This window comes from Lissotriton vulgaris, unplaced genomic scaffold (genome assembly GCF_964263255.1).
Source record: "Lissotriton vulgaris unplaced genomic scaffold, aLisVul1.2 SCAFFOLD_1234, whole genome shotgun sequence".
NCBI classification, from domain to species: domain Eukaryota; kingdom Metazoa; phylum Chordata; class Amphibia; order Caudata; family Salamandridae; genus Lissotriton; species Lissotriton vulgaris.
The window spans coordinates 200,107-216,831 of record NW_028245833.1 but is presented as its reverse complement, the minus strand read 5'-3'; the positions used below and the strand labels follow the sequence as shown (position 1 = coordinate 216,831).

Here is a 16,725-nt window from a genome sequence, read left to right as displayed (position 1 = left end):
TCCTCACACAAGGAATACTTGTTTTCGTAGGTTGGCAGGTCTCCTCTCACATTCTCCCAATCACCCCATATTGTCGGCACTCCCACAAGATGTGGGTCAGGAGCCCTGATGTCCATATCCACTGAGGCAGCGGTCACTAACTGTTTTCCTCATCTTGTAGTGGCGAGTTCTTGTCTAGTACGCCCTATGGAAAATTTTCAGCTGTACCAGCCGCAATCCCGTCTGCGTAGCCACCTCCCGGGGGTACCTGCAGGCCTCCCCAGGGGTCATCTTCGAGTCTTCCCAAGCCATTCTCCCATTTACTTTGTAAGGCGTCCAGAGGTAGCAAGCTTTTCATGAGCAAAGATTCATAGGTTTGTGAGACTTTGTGCTTGTGTAACGGGGCCCCCGTGAGTGGCACTCCAGAGGCGTTTCTTCCTCAATATCACAGAGGAGGTCCCCATAGCCCAGTAAGATATGTTTTACCTTCTGATGCTGGAAATATTGACTCCCCCTCCGATCAAATTGTACTTGGAGTTTGAGAAACGGAATCATCTTGCCCTCCTTCCAGACGTCTACCACTTTCGAGATGCACAGCAAGTTCCACTTTGTGTGGCCCTCTAAGTTCTTCAGTTGTGCCAGCTGGCCCCTCCAACCCAATGCCCTCATCACTTTCTACCATGTCATTACCAACACTGCAGTTGGGTCTGCTGTAGATTTCTCTTGTCCGCCATATACAGCCAACTGGGGTATCCCTCGGGATCCATTGCTCTCCTATCCATGTATGTCAATAACTCCTTCTGTATTGTAAATGCCCAATATCTGATTACCTTCCACTGGGCTGCCAATAATACAGTTTCAGAAATCAGGAGGGCCACCACCCCGTCAGCTGGTTTCCACGTCAAAGCAGAGGGCAATCCTCAATAGGCTACCGTCCCATGTCAACAACCTGGTCACCATGTCTACATCCATGAAGAACTTATCCAGGACTGTGTAAGGGTTTTTCTTCAGTATGTATAAAAATTTGGGGAGATAAATAATTTTGTATTGGGCCGCGCAGCCTAGCTCAGAGACAGGAAGTTTCCTCTAGTCAGTCACTGTCCCCTTATAGTCTTCCGGGATACACTCCAGGTTTTTCCGGAACAACGTTTTTCCATTAGTGACAAAAATGTCTAGGTACCTAAAGCCCTAGCTTAGGGGGCTCCTCAATCCACTAGGCAAGGGTCCAATCTATCAGATTGTACGCAATGGGTTTATTCCAACTGAAACAGATCTCGTCATGCGCACCTAACATCTACAGGATGTCGAGAATACATGGGATCGACCCTCTGGATCAGCCAAGTACAGCAGGCCACCGTCCGAATAAAGCAAAATTACTTCCTCCCACTCCAGGTCCGATTTCAAGCCCCGAATTAAGGCATCTCCTAGGACCCAGGTCCCCAGTGGCTCTATAGCAACTGTAAACAAAAGCATTGATAGTGTGACCCCCTGCAATGTGCTTCTACCAAGCCTGAATTGACTTGAGAGTGCCCAATTAACCCGCACTCAGGCTAGAAGCTCTCAGTACAGCAGACCAACCCATCCCAAAAACAACAGTCCAAAGCCCATCTTCCACAGGACTGTCATCCAATGTGGCCACTTCACTGAAGCGGGCGCATTTTTGCAGGCATTGCAGGTACCCCTATGTGGTTCTTGCAGCCAAGACATCCAAACAGGCATCGCAAGTTGTGTCTAGTCACTCTGTATGCAAAAAAGAACAGATAATGGCCTGCTGAACAATGCAAACATTCACCCCAGTCAACAGATCTGGGTTTAATCCATCATTTGGACTGGGGGTGAATGTTTGCATTGTTCAGCATTCCGTCCATCATTTGTTCCTTTTGCTTTTGTACCCTAAGTGGGAAGGGTATGCCTAGACGTAGGTCCCATGCTCACTGTGTCACTGGGTTCAAGCTAGCCTGGCTGATGAGGGGTGATGCCCCGAAACTAGTCTCAGAATGCTTGTTTCTGGTCTAGGGAGGACCTGGCTTGGCAGTTCGGGCTGGACTGTTCCCATGAGGAGCAGGGTCAAGACTGATTTGCATATGACTGGGTCCAAACTGGGGTGGCGTTGTGACAAAAGAACGTTGGATTGATACCAGATCTTTGGGACTTGGGGTGAATGTTTGCATTGTTCAGCAATCCGTCCATCCTTTGTTCCTTTTGCTTTTGTCGCCCTAAGTGGGAAGGGTATGCCCAGGCATGGGTTCTGTGCTCACTGTGCCACTGGATTGAAGCTAGCCTGGCTGATATGGGGTGATGCCACAAAACCAGTCCCAGGATGCTTGGTTTTGGTCCAGGGAGGACATGGCTTTGCAGCTTGGGCTGGACTGCTCCAATGAGGAGCAGGACCAGGGCTAATTTGAATATGTCTGGGTCCAAACTGGGGTGGTGTTGTGACTAAGAACAATGGATTAAACCCAGATCTTTGTGACTGAGGGTGAATGTTTGCATTGTTTAACATTCCGTCCATCATTTGTTCCTTTTCCTTTAGTCTGTATGGCATAAAGCATTATTAATCAGAGCCTACAATAGTGTCTGTCACCCTCTGGACTCTGGTGGCCAATACCTTATTTGTTGCTAGGGTTAATAGGGAGATAGGCCTATATCACACTAAACCTTTCATTGCCTTCCCTCCCTTATGAATGAGGACGACATCTGCCTGCCTGGGGTCCCCAGACAAGATAACTTTTTTCATGGCCTCCCCGAACATAGCGGTCAGGGTTCGAGACTTCATTCAAACCCATGAGTTGAGTTATCACCTTGGAAATCTCCTTTCCCGTAATATCTGCCTTGAGTGCTCTACTTGCCTACACTCCCAGCCCGGGAACGGGTATATCCCTAATAAAACTCTCCATGCTAGTCTGCTTGTCTCCCAGTTTCAAGCTGTAAATGCCACCCAGGTAGTCTGCGTAGGCCTGTGCAATGTCTCCTGGGGTTTCAGCTGCAAACCCCTGAGGGCAATCACCCTCAATATCCACCTCTGACACTCCTCCTTTCTAGCCAGCCAGACTAGCCTGCCTTGTTTCCCAGTCCATACATCTTGCCCTGTTTGTTTATTTAAAGCATCCTTGCCTCCTGATGGCAGGATTCTGTATTCCTCGATTAATACCTCCAATCCCTGTGCCCATTCCCTAGTGGGCTGTGTCACATATTTGGCATTGACCTGCACCAACTTATCTTCCAATTCCCTGCATGTTTTCACTTTCTCCTGCCTTTTTGCTGTGACTCGGGCTATGAGCCCCCCTGTCCAAAGATTTTCTCAAAAAGTGCTCTGTGGCTTGCATTATCATACCACACATGCTCTTGTCTGCCAACTCTAAGGGGTCCAGTCTCCACCCTCTGTCTGATTGAGGTAACCTCATCTGGAATGTTGTCACTACAGGGCCATGGTCCAATATCCCCCTAGTAGGGTATTCCCTACCTCCAAAAACTCCCAACCGATGGTGTGGTACCAACGAATAATGTAACCTGGTCATGGAATTTGAGGGATAGAAGTACTGTCTCGTGTGGGGATTGTGTGTCCTCTACAGGTCATCCAGGTCTGTCGCATCCAAAAAGTCTCCACCTTCTGGTGTATTCCGGAACTAGTCAGTCGGTCAAGGTCACCTTGAAGTGTGAAATTGAGATCCCCCACCCCAACAGCAACAGGGCCTCAGGGGCTTTGGGTATCCAAATTCTGAGCTTCACTAGCCCCTCCCTCTGTAGCCGCAAGTGGAAGCACCGGGAGGCCACTGTCTGACCTATGTCATTCCAGCTGACAGTCATTACCATGTAGCTGCCCTACGAGTCCACCCAGGCGCTGGTAACCCGCAGAGGCAATGCTTTTCTGCACCAGAATACGCACTCTCACTGATCCCGTAGAGCAGCCCGCATGGGCCAAAATCCTGTATTGGCCTCGAGTGAAAAAGCCACAGTTCTTTCCCACCTGCTGTGTCTCCTGCAGCAGAATCATGTCAGGGTCGTGCCTGGGCCAAATATTTGGGCACTATTCACCCTTTCAGCTTGCTCCCCAGGTCTTCAGTGCCTTCCTGCATTTTGACTCAATAGAGATGCTGATGGATGCATTTTAATCTGTGCTGCTGGTCCTTTTCGTCCACTCAAAGATGGGGGCATAGCTAGCAATGGTGTAGCAGGTGCAGTGGCACCAAGGCCCGAGGGCGTTAAGGACCCTCTAATTTCCACACTCTGAGTATGAGTGAACACTTTTCTTGCTTGCACGAGGGCCCGTGTGCCATTGCTACGCCACTGCTCAGAGACCCTGGATTTCCATTTGGATACAAAAGGACACCATCCAATGGATGACAGCTGAACCATGGGTGTACAGCAGTGACTGGGGTCAAGAAAAACCTCGGCCTAGTCTCTTTTTTTTTTTTGTAAAACAATTTTTATTGCAGATTCCAATAGTCACATAACAGTGTATATACAATTTTGGTAGCGCGGGACCGTAGCATTCACAGTGTTATTAAGTAGTTTGTACACAGCCTTATAACCCGCATCCCGGAGGCCGGGTGGCGTCGATCTCGAGTAGTTCGTTCTCCCCATTACTCAGTGTTGGCATTGCCAGTGGTCAACCGCCATCTGCTTTTAACTTTTTCGAACAAACCCCCCCCTCCAGCATCCCAACAGTGTGCATTGCAATTCCTGATGTCGTCGGGGTGTTACACCTCCCCCCCCCCCTCACTCCCTTCCCCCCTCCCCTTCGGTGTTCCGTGGTGTCCGGTGCCTGCGTCCGGTAGTAGTGTATTGAAGTGTGTGGGCAAGCTATGAAGTGTAGAGTAAATCATGGAGTGTGTGTGCCCGTGGTAGGTGCTGGGATCGGCACCGCCGCCCCCTGGACCCCGGGGTCTACTATGTCCTCTTCTTCCTCACTCTCCACTGCATTGTCCCTGAGTGCTTGGACCAAGATTTCCCATGCCAGCGCCGTTTCCTGAGCTTTCTCATCGGACCCCCGACGTGCCAGTTGGTATCTGATTGTGCTTTCCGCTGCCGCCCATTTCTGAAACTCGGTCAGCCACTTCCGGTATGTCGGCGCCGCCTTTGACTTCCATCTCCTGGTAAGTTCCCTCTTTGCGATAAGTAATCCCATGTCTATGAATTTGCTCGTCAGTTTAGTTGTGCGTGTGTGTGGAAACCAATGTAAGATCGTAGTCGCACTGTCATATTGTAGGTCCCTGTCTGTGACTTCGTTCAGAGTGTCGCCCACTTCCCTCCAGAAGTCCTGTAGGTGCGGACAGCCCCTCAGCATGTGCAGTAAGTCTGCGCCTAATAGCGCACATCTGGGGCACGCTGCATCCTCGGCACCAAAGTACCGTGAGATTTTCTGCGGGGTAAGGTAGGCCCTATGGAGTATGTAGAGGTGTATTAACTGGAAGCGGGCGTTTCTGGTGCCCTTCCTGGCCCTCTGAACCAGTTGAGCCCACATCGTGTCCGGGATTTCCTTCTGCAGATCCGTCTCCCATTGGGTTTTTAGACGCGTCAGGGGCTGTAAATTAGCCTCGAGTAGTCTAGAGTACAGACATGTGACTGCCTTGATCGTCCCCGCAGCCATCATCGTGTATTGGCATGCAGGCGATGTTGGAGGTTCAAGCAGCCCTTCCCCCCAGTGCGCCTGGATCACGCGCACCACGGCCGCATGCAAAAGATAATCACCCCTCGGAAGGTCGTACTGCTCCTGCAAGGCCTGGTAAGGCATGAGCACCCCATCAGAGTATAGGTCCCCCACCACTTGCAGGCCAGCCTCCTCCCAGCCCTGGAGGTTCGACCAGTCACCGCCGTGTGGAAACGCTGTCAACATACCTAGGGGAATCTCAGGTGCATACGGATGACCAGGGCCTGTTCGCCTCTGCATGCGATTCCAACAGAGCCTCAGCGTCCGCTCCTCCTGGGATAATCCTCGGAGTATGAGTTTCTGTTGCAAGGTAATATACGCCAGTACGTGGCGGGGAGTACCAGCATCCCTCTCCTGTTCCGGGCCCCGGTATACCCTTGCTACCTCCTGCGTGAAAAACTGTAGCTGGGCAGCTAAATAATAGAGTTCAAAATCCGGAACCGCGAGGCCGCCCTCGTTCTTCGGGCGGGTCAGGGTCGCCAAAGCTATCCTCCGCCGACCAGCACCCCACAGAAAGGACACCATCTGAGATTTGAGGCGGCGAAAGACGCTTCCCGGTATCCACACTGGGAGAGTCCTAAAGAAATATAACAACCGCGGTAGGGCTATCATTTTAAGCAGGGATACCCGACCTGTCACGGACAGCGGAAGAGTGGCCCAAAAGGTCATATTTCCTTGTAACGTACGGATACAGCGGCCGACGTTGCCTTCCAGCAGGTCAGCGGGTTCATGGTAGACGTGTACCCCTAAATAAGGGAGGCAGTCCGGCTCCCAACGGAGCTTGGGGTGGGCCCAGGGACATCGCTCCGCTTTCCGGAGTGGGAAGAGGCATGTCTTTGCCCAATTCACTTTCAGGCCCGAGACCTCCCCGAATCGCGCCAAAAGGCGCTCCGCCCCCTCCACTGCCTCCCCTGCATTGTCCAGGAACAGCAGGAGGTCGTCTGCGTACAATGATATGTAGTGGTGGGCCTGCCAACCTCCAGCCCCTGGTAATAATCCCCTCTCCGGGCCAGCGCTGCCAACGGTTCCATCGCGAGGGCAAATAATAGGGGGGAGAGTGCACAACCCTGCCTAGTACCCTTATGCACTGCATAGGGATTCGATATCAGTGCTCCTATCCGCACCCTAGCTCCAACCGACGCATAGAGCACTTTCGTCCATCGCACATATCCCTCGCCTATACCAAAACTGTGCAGCACCTTATACAGGTAGCACCAATCCAGGCTGTCAAAGGCCTTTTCTATGTCGATCGCCATAACCATAGGGGCTCTGGCGAGCGGTGGGGGGTCCGCCACAAGCCTCAGCAACCTGCGGATATTGTGTGACGTGTTTCTGGTGGGTATAAAGCCCGACTGGTCCTTGTGGATCAGGTCCTGCATGTGGGTCACTAATCTGGCGGCTAGTATAGTACTCAGTATTTTATAGTCTGTCATCAGCATCGAAAAAGGTCGGTACGATGCCGGATCAGTGCCGTCCCTACGCGGTTTCAATAAGGGAACCATAATCGCCTCGCGCATCGAGCGGGGCAACTCCCCTTTCTCATTCGCCTCGTGGTATACGAGCTGAAGGCGCGGTGCTAGGATATCTATATATTTACTATAAAATTCCACTGGTAGGCCATCTACACCCGGTGTCTTGTTGCGCGCCATTCTCTTTATGGCCCCTCTAATCTCCGCCAGTTCAATCGGGCCCCCGAGGGCTTCTGCCTGTTCTTGCTCGAGGTGTGGCAGTTGGATCTCTGACAGCAAGGCGTCAGTCATCTCGGCTCGGTCCACTAGGTCTCTACCATACAGCCTTTCATAATATGTCGTGAAACAACGCAATATGTCCGGCTGGGAGTTGGATGAAGTTCCATCCGCATTCACCATGGATAGTATCGGAGCAGCGCCTCTGCTGGGGTTAGCCAGCCAGGCCAGGAGTGTCCCAGTTTTGTCCCCCTCAGCAAGCGCCTTCGTCAGGTACGTTTTGTAATCAAAACTACGGAGGCGTTCCACTTCCGTAGCCACTGCCTCTCGCGCTGCGCATACCCTGTCCTGCAAATCAGGGCGGTTGGGTCTCAGTTTCTCTACCGCTCGCAGGGTTCGCTCAGCCTTGTCCAGGTCATCCACTAGCGTCCGCCGCGCGCCCGCGAATTTTCCTATACAGTGCCCCCTCACCACTACCTTTAGTGCGTCCCATTCCACGGCCCTGGATGAGGCAGTTCCCTCGTTCTCCGCAAAGTATTGGGAGATCCTCTCCTCCAGCGCTCCGCTGAACGGTGGGTCATCTAGCGTGTCTGGACGAAGCCGCCATGTCGGGACCGGTGAGACCTCGTCCATCCAGGCCAGCGTGAGGAGCAGGGGGTTGTGGTCCGATATCGTTCGTGCTAGGTATTCCGTCCGGGCAACCGACAGTAATACCGAGGGGGAACACAGGAACGCGTCTATGCGGACATGAAGGTCGTGTATACCCGAGTAGAAGGAATAATCCCTCTCAGTCGGGTGCTGTGCGCGCCATGCGTCTGTCAGGTCCCACCGTCCCTGCCAAGTAGATCTGTGCTTCGCTAGTCTGTGTATCGGAGATGCCTGCAGTGGTGGATGCGATCTGTCTAAGGTGGTGTCCTCGATTGAGTTGAAGTCCCCCCCCATCAGTACCGGCCCAGTTAAATAGGATGCCAACAGCCTGGATAGCCTGGTGAAGTATGAGGCCTGCTCTACGTTCGGTGCATAGGCACTACAAAGAACTATCTGGCGACCCCTGAGTAACCCCTCTACCGCCACATATCTCCCATCTGGGTCTACAGTGTGCCTAGTGACCTGGAAGGGAACCCCCGCCCGGATCCAAATCATTGTCCCTCTGGCAAACGCCGAGTATGTGGTGTGAAACAGGTGACCTCTCCATCTCCGCTGTAAAGCAGTCCCCTCTTTTTTGGTTAAATGGGTCTCCTGCAAAAAGGCGATGTGTACCCCTCTACGAACTAGGTGGGAATGTATCTTATGCCTCCTCGTCATTGAATTCAGTCCCCGCACATTCCAGGACACACATTTCAGCGAACCCATACTAGCCATCGCCCCAACGTAGCCGCTGCAGTCCAACAACAGTTCGCATCCGGACACCAAACACCATCCCGCCCCTACCCATCCCCAACTCCCCCCCCTTCCCCCCACCCAAAACCCCACCTCGAGTCTCCCCAACTACTCCAGGCCCTCCCACCCCCAGAATAGGACCCAACTGCAAGGTAGTCACTCCCATCCAAACCTGTGAGCAAACGTGCCCACGAAACTGTTTAGTCCGTAGTAAACACCACGGAGGCCTTATGGGCCCTGTGGTACGTGAACTGGCTACTGACCCTTACCAAACCCATCCCCAAACCCCCCTGCCCAATAGTACTCAATGTGACTCATAAAAGAAAAGTCTCACAGTGGTCTGTCCCAGTGTTCTTGGGGGCATCGCCTTCATAGTCATACCTCATCATCATCGTGGACAGCTATCAGGGTCCGATGATCTCTCCCGAAGTTTGTGGCGTGACCTTCGGGCCCTTGGCGCCCTCCAACCCCGACAATTCAGTGTCCGAGCCCGTAGCCAGGGCCACCGAGGCCGAGTCCCTTGACGATAGGGCTGGTGCCATTCCCGACACCTCTTTCACCGCCTGTAGCGCCGCCTTCCGTTCTTCTTCTGTTTGCGAGGTCGTTGGTCTCCTGGGTCCCCTGCCACGGTTACGAAGCCGACGTGATCGCCTGATTGAGTGGCCCTGGCGCTCTTCCTCTGCTCGAAACCGGGCCCCATCCGTTCCCGCCTTGTAGGAGTCCCACCAAGTCCACGCCTCTGCTGAAGTTTCGAAAAACAACGCTTTCTCATCTACAATCACTCGGAGTTTGGCTGGGAATAGCAGCGAATACTTCAGCCCCTCTGTACGTAGTTCCTTTTTGATAGAGAGGAAGGAGGCACGCTGTCTCTGGGTCTCAAATGTGTAGTTCGGGAATAATGTAACCCTACTGTTGTCCACCTGAAATGGGCCTGCATCCCTGGCCCGCTGTAGGAGCCAGTCTCTGTCTTTATAGTGGAGGAGTTTGATGACCACTGGGCGGGGCGGCAGGCCCTAACGCGGGGGTCGGGAAGGCACGCGGTGCGCCCGCTCCAAGGTGAAGAAGGGAGATAGGCCCTCCGGGGCAACCACAGTTTGTAGCCAGTTGGTCAGGTAACCCACCATGTCCGTGCCCTCCTTTTTTTCCGGAAGGCCCACCAAACGCACATTATTCCGCCGATTGCGGTTTTCAGCGTCCTCCGCCCTCCTTTCCAGGGTCTGTATCCGCTCCATCGCGTCTGTGAGCCGTCCCTCCATTGACTTTTGGGCCGGTACGACATCTTTCAGGGCATCTTCTGCTTCCTTGACCCTGTCCGCCAGCTTCGCATGATCCGCTCGGAGAAGCCCCAGCCCCGTCGCCACCTGACCAATATCCTGGTGCAGAGCCTCCTTCGTGGCCGCAATGGCGTCCAGTATCCGGTCCTGCATCTGCTGTAGCTCCGTGGGAGGTCGTGCAGAGTCGTCCGGCGCTTCCGTGGATGGGCCCCCCTCTCCTTTGGGTCCTTTAGGCTTCCCCATCGTTTACCCTCTGAGCTGGTCCGGGCCTCCAAAGCCGGTCGGGTAGAGGCGGCGGCCCCGGGAACCGGCGGGGCGGCGGCCCCTCGGCGGTTCCGTCACCGGCTCGATGTCCAGGTGTGTGGTGATTCTTCAGGGGAGGTCTGCGGGGATCAGATCGGGCACCAGTCGTGGGAGTTTCAACCCGGGATCACACAGCGCGCCTCCACTGCTTCGAGAGCCAGGGATCTGCTTCGGGGTCTGCGCGGCAAACTCCAGTCCTCTCCCCTCACTCAGCCCTTCACCAGGGCATCCGCACTGTGCAGCAGTAGCGATTCGGAGCCGCCGTCACCCGGAAGAGAGGGCCCCCCTAAAATATCGGGGGGGGGCAGGCAGGTGCAGGCGGCCTGTCCCAGCCTACAGGGCTGGTGCGCCGGTACTCCCCGGCAGGTCCCGCCCGGAGCACGAGGCTGGGCCGCAGTGGTCTCAGGGGGGCTCCCCCGGGTTCTCCCAACACTCAAATCAAGGGTGCCGGTCACTCACGTGGCTCCAGGTCGGGGCTCAGGCGGCCTCCAGTGGTCTCCGCCGGGCTCCCCCAAGGGAGAGAGTGCAGTCTCCAGCGCCCAGGCAGGCACCGACTCAGCGACCCGAGCCCCTCTTGGGCTCTCCGCCAAAGTCAGCGCCTCGGTGTAGACGGGGCCAGGGACCTCAATCCGCAGAGCGGGCCTCCCGGGCTGGGCTCGGATGCATCGGTGGTCAGATCCCACCTCGAGTCTCCTACGTTTCCCCGTAGGACCAGACCCACCTCGGAGCAATCTATTTCCGGCAATCCATCCGGGCCAGGGTTCAGGCAGCAACCCAGGGGTCACAGGCCGCAAAGCCGGGGTCTGGATTTTCCGCCTCGCAGAAGGGGCGGAGCCACGCCGGAGCCTCGTCTCGCGGCCGAGCCGCACACAGCCTTCAGGGTCCGCCGGTATACCGGGTAGCCTCTGTCTCCCCTCAGTGCGCGATGTCGCTCAGCCCTCCTTTCCCGGGCAGCAAGACCCCATAGGTGGACTCACGGCCGTCCTCTCGTCCTCGCAGGTCAGGCAGCCACCATCTTGCGCTCCGAGGGTCCGGGAGCTCTTCGCTCTGCAGTGCCCTTCGTGGGTATTGCCACGGCTCGCCACACCAACCGGGACAGGCCTGGGTGTCGCTCTCGGGATCGACCCGGTTTCAGCGGGGATCCCGGGTCCGAAACAGGATAATTGGAACGGATCACGGGCAGTGGGTCGGGAGCCTCGTTAGGCTGCGACCGTCTGCATCGGCTGCTGGCCACGCCCCCTCCCTCGGCCTAGTCTCTTGTCCTTTTCGGGGTATATCTGGACAAAGAGAGGGAAGTAGTGTCTGAGTCAGTGGGACCTTTAGCCCAACTCCAACACTCTTCAAGGTGCCAGCGGAAGAAACAGGCTTCTGCTCCAAGTTGTGTGGATTCCCACTTCAAGAAGGTGGTTCCTTTTTCGCCCGCTTCTTTTCACCCTCTTCCTCGTTCCCAGGGAGGCTCACTGCAGGGGTTGATCATCCCTTTAATGACAGCAACACTAACAAACAGCATGTAGCTCTCCTGCTAAGGGCTTAGATTGCAGCTAGGCCTATCTCATACCATGTGTGGTCTTTGTTAGAGGTGTGAATGAAACTTAGATTTCCCACTGACTTATATGACATTTGTGTTTGTACAGCATCTCTACCCTGATCTCCTATTTTCATTTTTACTCTCCCTTTTCTGTAGATTTTGTGAAGATTGAGCGGGAAGAGCCTGTAGGAGGACGGAAGCAGGTCAAAGCCCCCTGCACTCAATTCATCGAACAACAAATCAGGTAGGGTGGTAAAAGCAGTACAATCATTCCAGCATGACTATTGGGTGTTTAAGAGAGTCAGGAATACAAACTGGACAGCGGGGAGCACAGTACTTTCAGCTGCAGGAACTGGGAAAAACTGAGAGCAGGAAAGCAAACAGAAACAGGAAAAAAGGGCTGAACAATGTGGAGAACAGGGTCCCCAAGGACAGAAACAGACCAAAGAAATAGACTGGTAAATTTATCAGGTAGGAACTGAAAAAATAAGGATAAGGGAGAAGAGGGGCAGAAACTAACTATGAATGTGAGGAAAAGCAACAGTGAAGAGCCTATGTGTCCGGGACTAAAAGTAAATAAACATGTTGAGGAACGAGAAGAGCTGTTCAGGATATAAGTAATTGAGATAGGAATTAGTCACCTGTGAACTTGACATGGTGAACAGCAGGTGCAGCAGGGATGGGGAGTGCCCTCAGTGGAACACTAGAGGTAGTAGCATTTAGAGACAACCACGGTAAAGCAAAACGCAATGTGAAAACGTATACGTACAGGTCTTGGCCAGTGTAAGTAGCAGGTCATCAGATGGTAAGCCAACCGCGGAACCTGTCAGTAGCAGAAGCACTAAGAAGCTAGAACCTATCCAGGGCCACCTCTCTTAACAAACAGCTCAACCCATTTGTGTTTAATTTACCCTAGTTGGCTTTGTTTCTTTGTCACAGTCATTATCACACTGTCATTTTTAATACCATGAGGCACCTCCTGTAAGCTTGGTCTTCGTAAATAAGTGACTAAATACATCAGGATAGTCGGATGGAGGCCAGGAACAGCAAAGGCAGGACCAAGTTGGGAGGATACATCAGGCAGCAAATGCAGGAAATTAGCATTTGTGTAAAACAAGAGTGGGATGCACCAGAACTCACCAAGCTAGACCATGGTAGCAGCATGATCAGGAATATGCCATAGTTTACGCTATAGGCAAAGGCTGAGCGAGTTGCCGAATGGGATAAGCAGGTAGGTGGGGTTGGTCAAGGTGAAGGGAAATTTGGGGCAGAAGGTGTAGGCACTGTACAAACTGGGAAACTGAATCTGAATACAATGAAGAGAAAGGAGATACACTGACCAGGATTGATTGATGTTAAGCTTATACTGTGCACCGTTATACTTGGGTGTCCTGATTCTATGCGACAGTGAGCAAGAAGATTAAAAGGAGAACAAATACTTTTGTAGAAGTTCATGGAAAGTAAGGAAGTCTCTGTTACACTAAAGTTCCAAGGAGATGGTGTTGCATAGGGAAGTGGAACGTCTGCAAAAGCTGGATTGATGAATGTGGGAAACAATGAAAAATGTCATAGAGGGCGAATTTAAGGGCATAGGAAGAAGTATGAGGCATAAGTCTTTAGGACATGTGCATGGAACATTTGCAGTTAAATGCTCAGTTGTCTATTCAAAGTGCTGTGAAGGCAACTCGTTTCTGGATTAAGAGCCCATGACACTTGTCGAGATGGGAATAAATATAGGTTCCCATTTTTAGAGTCCAGCCAGAATTTGGGCAGCTGGATTCCAGACAATCTGCAGTCTATGGAGCAGATATTTGGGAAGGCGTAAGTAAAGGACATTTCCCGAGTCCAGTGGAGACGAAAGAGTGTCTTGAATAACCAGCTGAGGACTTTGGGGGTAAAGAAATGAATTTTCTTTCTCAAGACTCTCATAATAAAGCGAGTTAAGGCCACATTTTATTTGAGATTGAAGGTGAGCTTTTGGCTAAGAGGCAGAAATAAGGAAGCGACGAGGGGATAGAGGCCACCAAGTAAAGGTCAGGACAGATGGCTGTTCATCCTGGATAATGTCCTTAGTCTTTTTAGAAATATATTGAAGGGAGTTGGAAAATATCCAGACAGCAAACATGAACAACCATGATCAAGGTTCACAGAGGTGTCTTCGTTAATTTTAATGACATGCACAAGTAGCTGGATATCATCATTGTAGACATAGAAAATAGACTGTGGGTGTCATCTAGGATGCTATGGGGAAAATATGTGCATTAAAGAGTGTCAAGTCAAGTGAAGCCCAGTGGAGGAACACACAAGTAAGGGCCTTGTACTCCCAAACTGCTGTGGGAACCCTGCTATATTTTGGACAAAAAGAATACAACTTAGTCCAGTGCACCCCACACTATGTCCATCTTCTGGGATCAATTACTAAGCCTGTAATTGTTGATTATGTCAAATACTGCTAATAGTTCTTAAAGGATCAAGGTTTTGACACTTCTGCCATCCATGATAATGCTGATGTTTACCCAAAGAAGGGAATAGGACAGTCTCTGTCCTATGTTTCAGGAGCACCTATGTCTTCTAGGAAGCAGGGCAACTGAGTTTTAAAACATTTTCCTATAGGTTTGGCCTGAGTAAGGAGAAGCTAGGTGAGGATACAGTTTCTTAAAATGCTAGGAGCTGCTGAGGCTTTTTTTTATCAGAGGAGATACCATAAGCTGTTTTAGAGAGGTAGAAATACAGACCATGGACAATGACCTTTCCGGATTGTGGGCGAAAATGCGCGCAAGAATAGATTTTATATTTTTGTCAGTTGAATCAGCAAAGAGCCAGCCTTAACCAGTGAAAGAGAAAGGATGACATCTTCAGACCAAAGTGAAGAGCACTGCAGCAGGGTTATGACCTAAGGTGACAATGACTAGGAAGTCGAGCAGTGAGGGAAATGCCAGGAAATTGTAATGTATTGTAAATGCCAAAGGGTGTCTTGGTGCTATAGAAGTCCGACTAAGGCAGCGATAGTGACTGCAACGGGTTAAGCGAGTGGGCAAGGTGCCTTCTAATCCTGTGTGAAGAGCCATATTTTAGGGCTTTTCTAAAACTAGGTAAGGAGGAGGCTATTTTCAGAGTCAGTGGCAGACTATTCCAGAGCATCGCAGTAGTCCTGAAAAAACTCTTCCCCCCCCACGTGGCCTTCCTAAATGGCAGAGCCTGAGTGCAGCGCCCTTGCTGGTACATACCATTTAAGTTTCCTCTTAAAATGGTCTGGCCCGAGTCCGTGCAGGGATTTAAATGCCCAACAGAGGGCTTTGAACTAAGATCATTGTCTAACTGGCAACCAATGCTGTTCCCTGATGGCATCTCTGGCTGATTCATATTTGGGAATTTTGAAGAAGAAACGAGCAGCAGCCTTTTTCAAGATCTGGAGTCTTTTCAAGAGACCTGATGCAAGAGTAAGGTAGAGACTAATGTAGTAGCCAATCCTTGTGAGGACCATTGCCATGGTTACTGTTTTTAGAAGTTTGGGAGGCAGAAACGTTTTAATTTTTTTTATAAGCCTTAGGGAGCATAAAAGAGGCAGATGTAATTTTGTTAACTTGGTCCTTGAATTTCAGTTCACTGTCTATCAAGACTCCTAAGTTCTTTATTTTAGTTGAAGGCGTAGGCACTGAGTCCAACTCCGGGGGCCACCAGTCCGGTGTCCAAAGGGTTTATTGCCGAAGATTATGACCTCAGTTTTTGAGGCATTCAATTCCATCCAGTTACTCGCCTTACTCCGCATGAGTTGAAAGCCTCACCGGGGTTGTTTTTAAATTATCATGTTAATGAATAGAGCCACCCGATAACCAATTAGATATCCAAGGCCTGGAACTAAAGAAGATCATATGCAACAGATACCTAAAATGACCTGGATGGCCATCAGGACCCTGAACTAAACAACATTCAGGGCGTAGCAAATTATCAAGGAAGTGAACCAGCGCAGAGGAAAGTCAATTGACCGATGTGAGATCAGGCACAACATGGACAGAATTTGACCATAGAAGAGCAGACTCATCATGTTCTCAAACTAATTTTGAGAGAGAAGAGCTTGGACAGTATGGTTGGATACTGGCTAGGTTGCAGGTGCAGAGAAGCATAGACAAGGGTGCCAAGGGGCTCTGAAGGAAGCAGGAATCATGTATTGCCCTGGCTCTCCATTTAAGTCAATAAAGACAACAATAAATGGGATGTGGTGTTCCCCTTTCACCCTCTACTGTGTTAGTGATATGTTCCCTGGGAACAAGAACTGAACAAAGTTAAGGGGAAGGACAGCAACGATTTTTCCTAGCTATATAGGTCAACGGGAGCACTAAAGGATATAAGTAAAAAATGTAAAGAGCAGGAGCTATAGTTATAAAAACCTACCTTACCAAAGCACAGTAAGCTCAGGAAAAGATTACTATATACAACTGTATAGTGAGGAATAGGTCATGATTAAAGAACAAGATAGTAGGTTATAATATAGGCAACGGGGTCAGGAACTTCCCCAGATGGAGTGCAACCAATAATGACAGGAGAAATGAACCGCCCTAAAAATAAAATAAGGACCTCCTTACCAGGACATTAAGACAGGAGCCTAAAACCTTGGTTATTTACTTACTAAGGTGAACACACGGGTGATAACCCACAAAAATGTGCCATTAATTGGTTTGTTTAGTAACATATGATAGTATCACAGTCCTTTCCCACTGAACTTTTGTTTATTTCCAATGTCAAATCAAGAGCCGGAAAGGTATAATTCAAATAATGCAAAGCTACCTAATACCAAGAAAACCAAGATACAGGAAATCTGCATTTATTGCACTTGCAACTAAGACCATTCAGGGGCTCCCTGTTAAAATAAAAAAAATCATAGTTAAAGACGTTACGCATAGAGCATAAATCTTTTCATGGGTGCAT

The 16,725-nt window shown here is 51.1% G+C and overlaps 1 protein-coding gene across 1 annotated transcript in view; it reads left to right on the top strand.

Annotated features, from left to right (window-relative positions):
- Window positions 1-16,725, top strand: part of INPP5D (inositol polyphosphate-5-phosphatase D) — a gene marked incomplete at its 5' end in the record, with an annotated part of 480,457 nt that overhangs the window by 408,576 nt on the left and 55,156 nt on the right. The window contains one exon of the mRNA XM_086949164.1: window positions 11,956-12,043. Coding sequence (XP_086805290.1) covers window positions 11,956-12,043 — 88 coding nt within the window. The remainder of the gene's footprint in view (window positions 1-11,955; window positions 12,044-16,725) is intronic.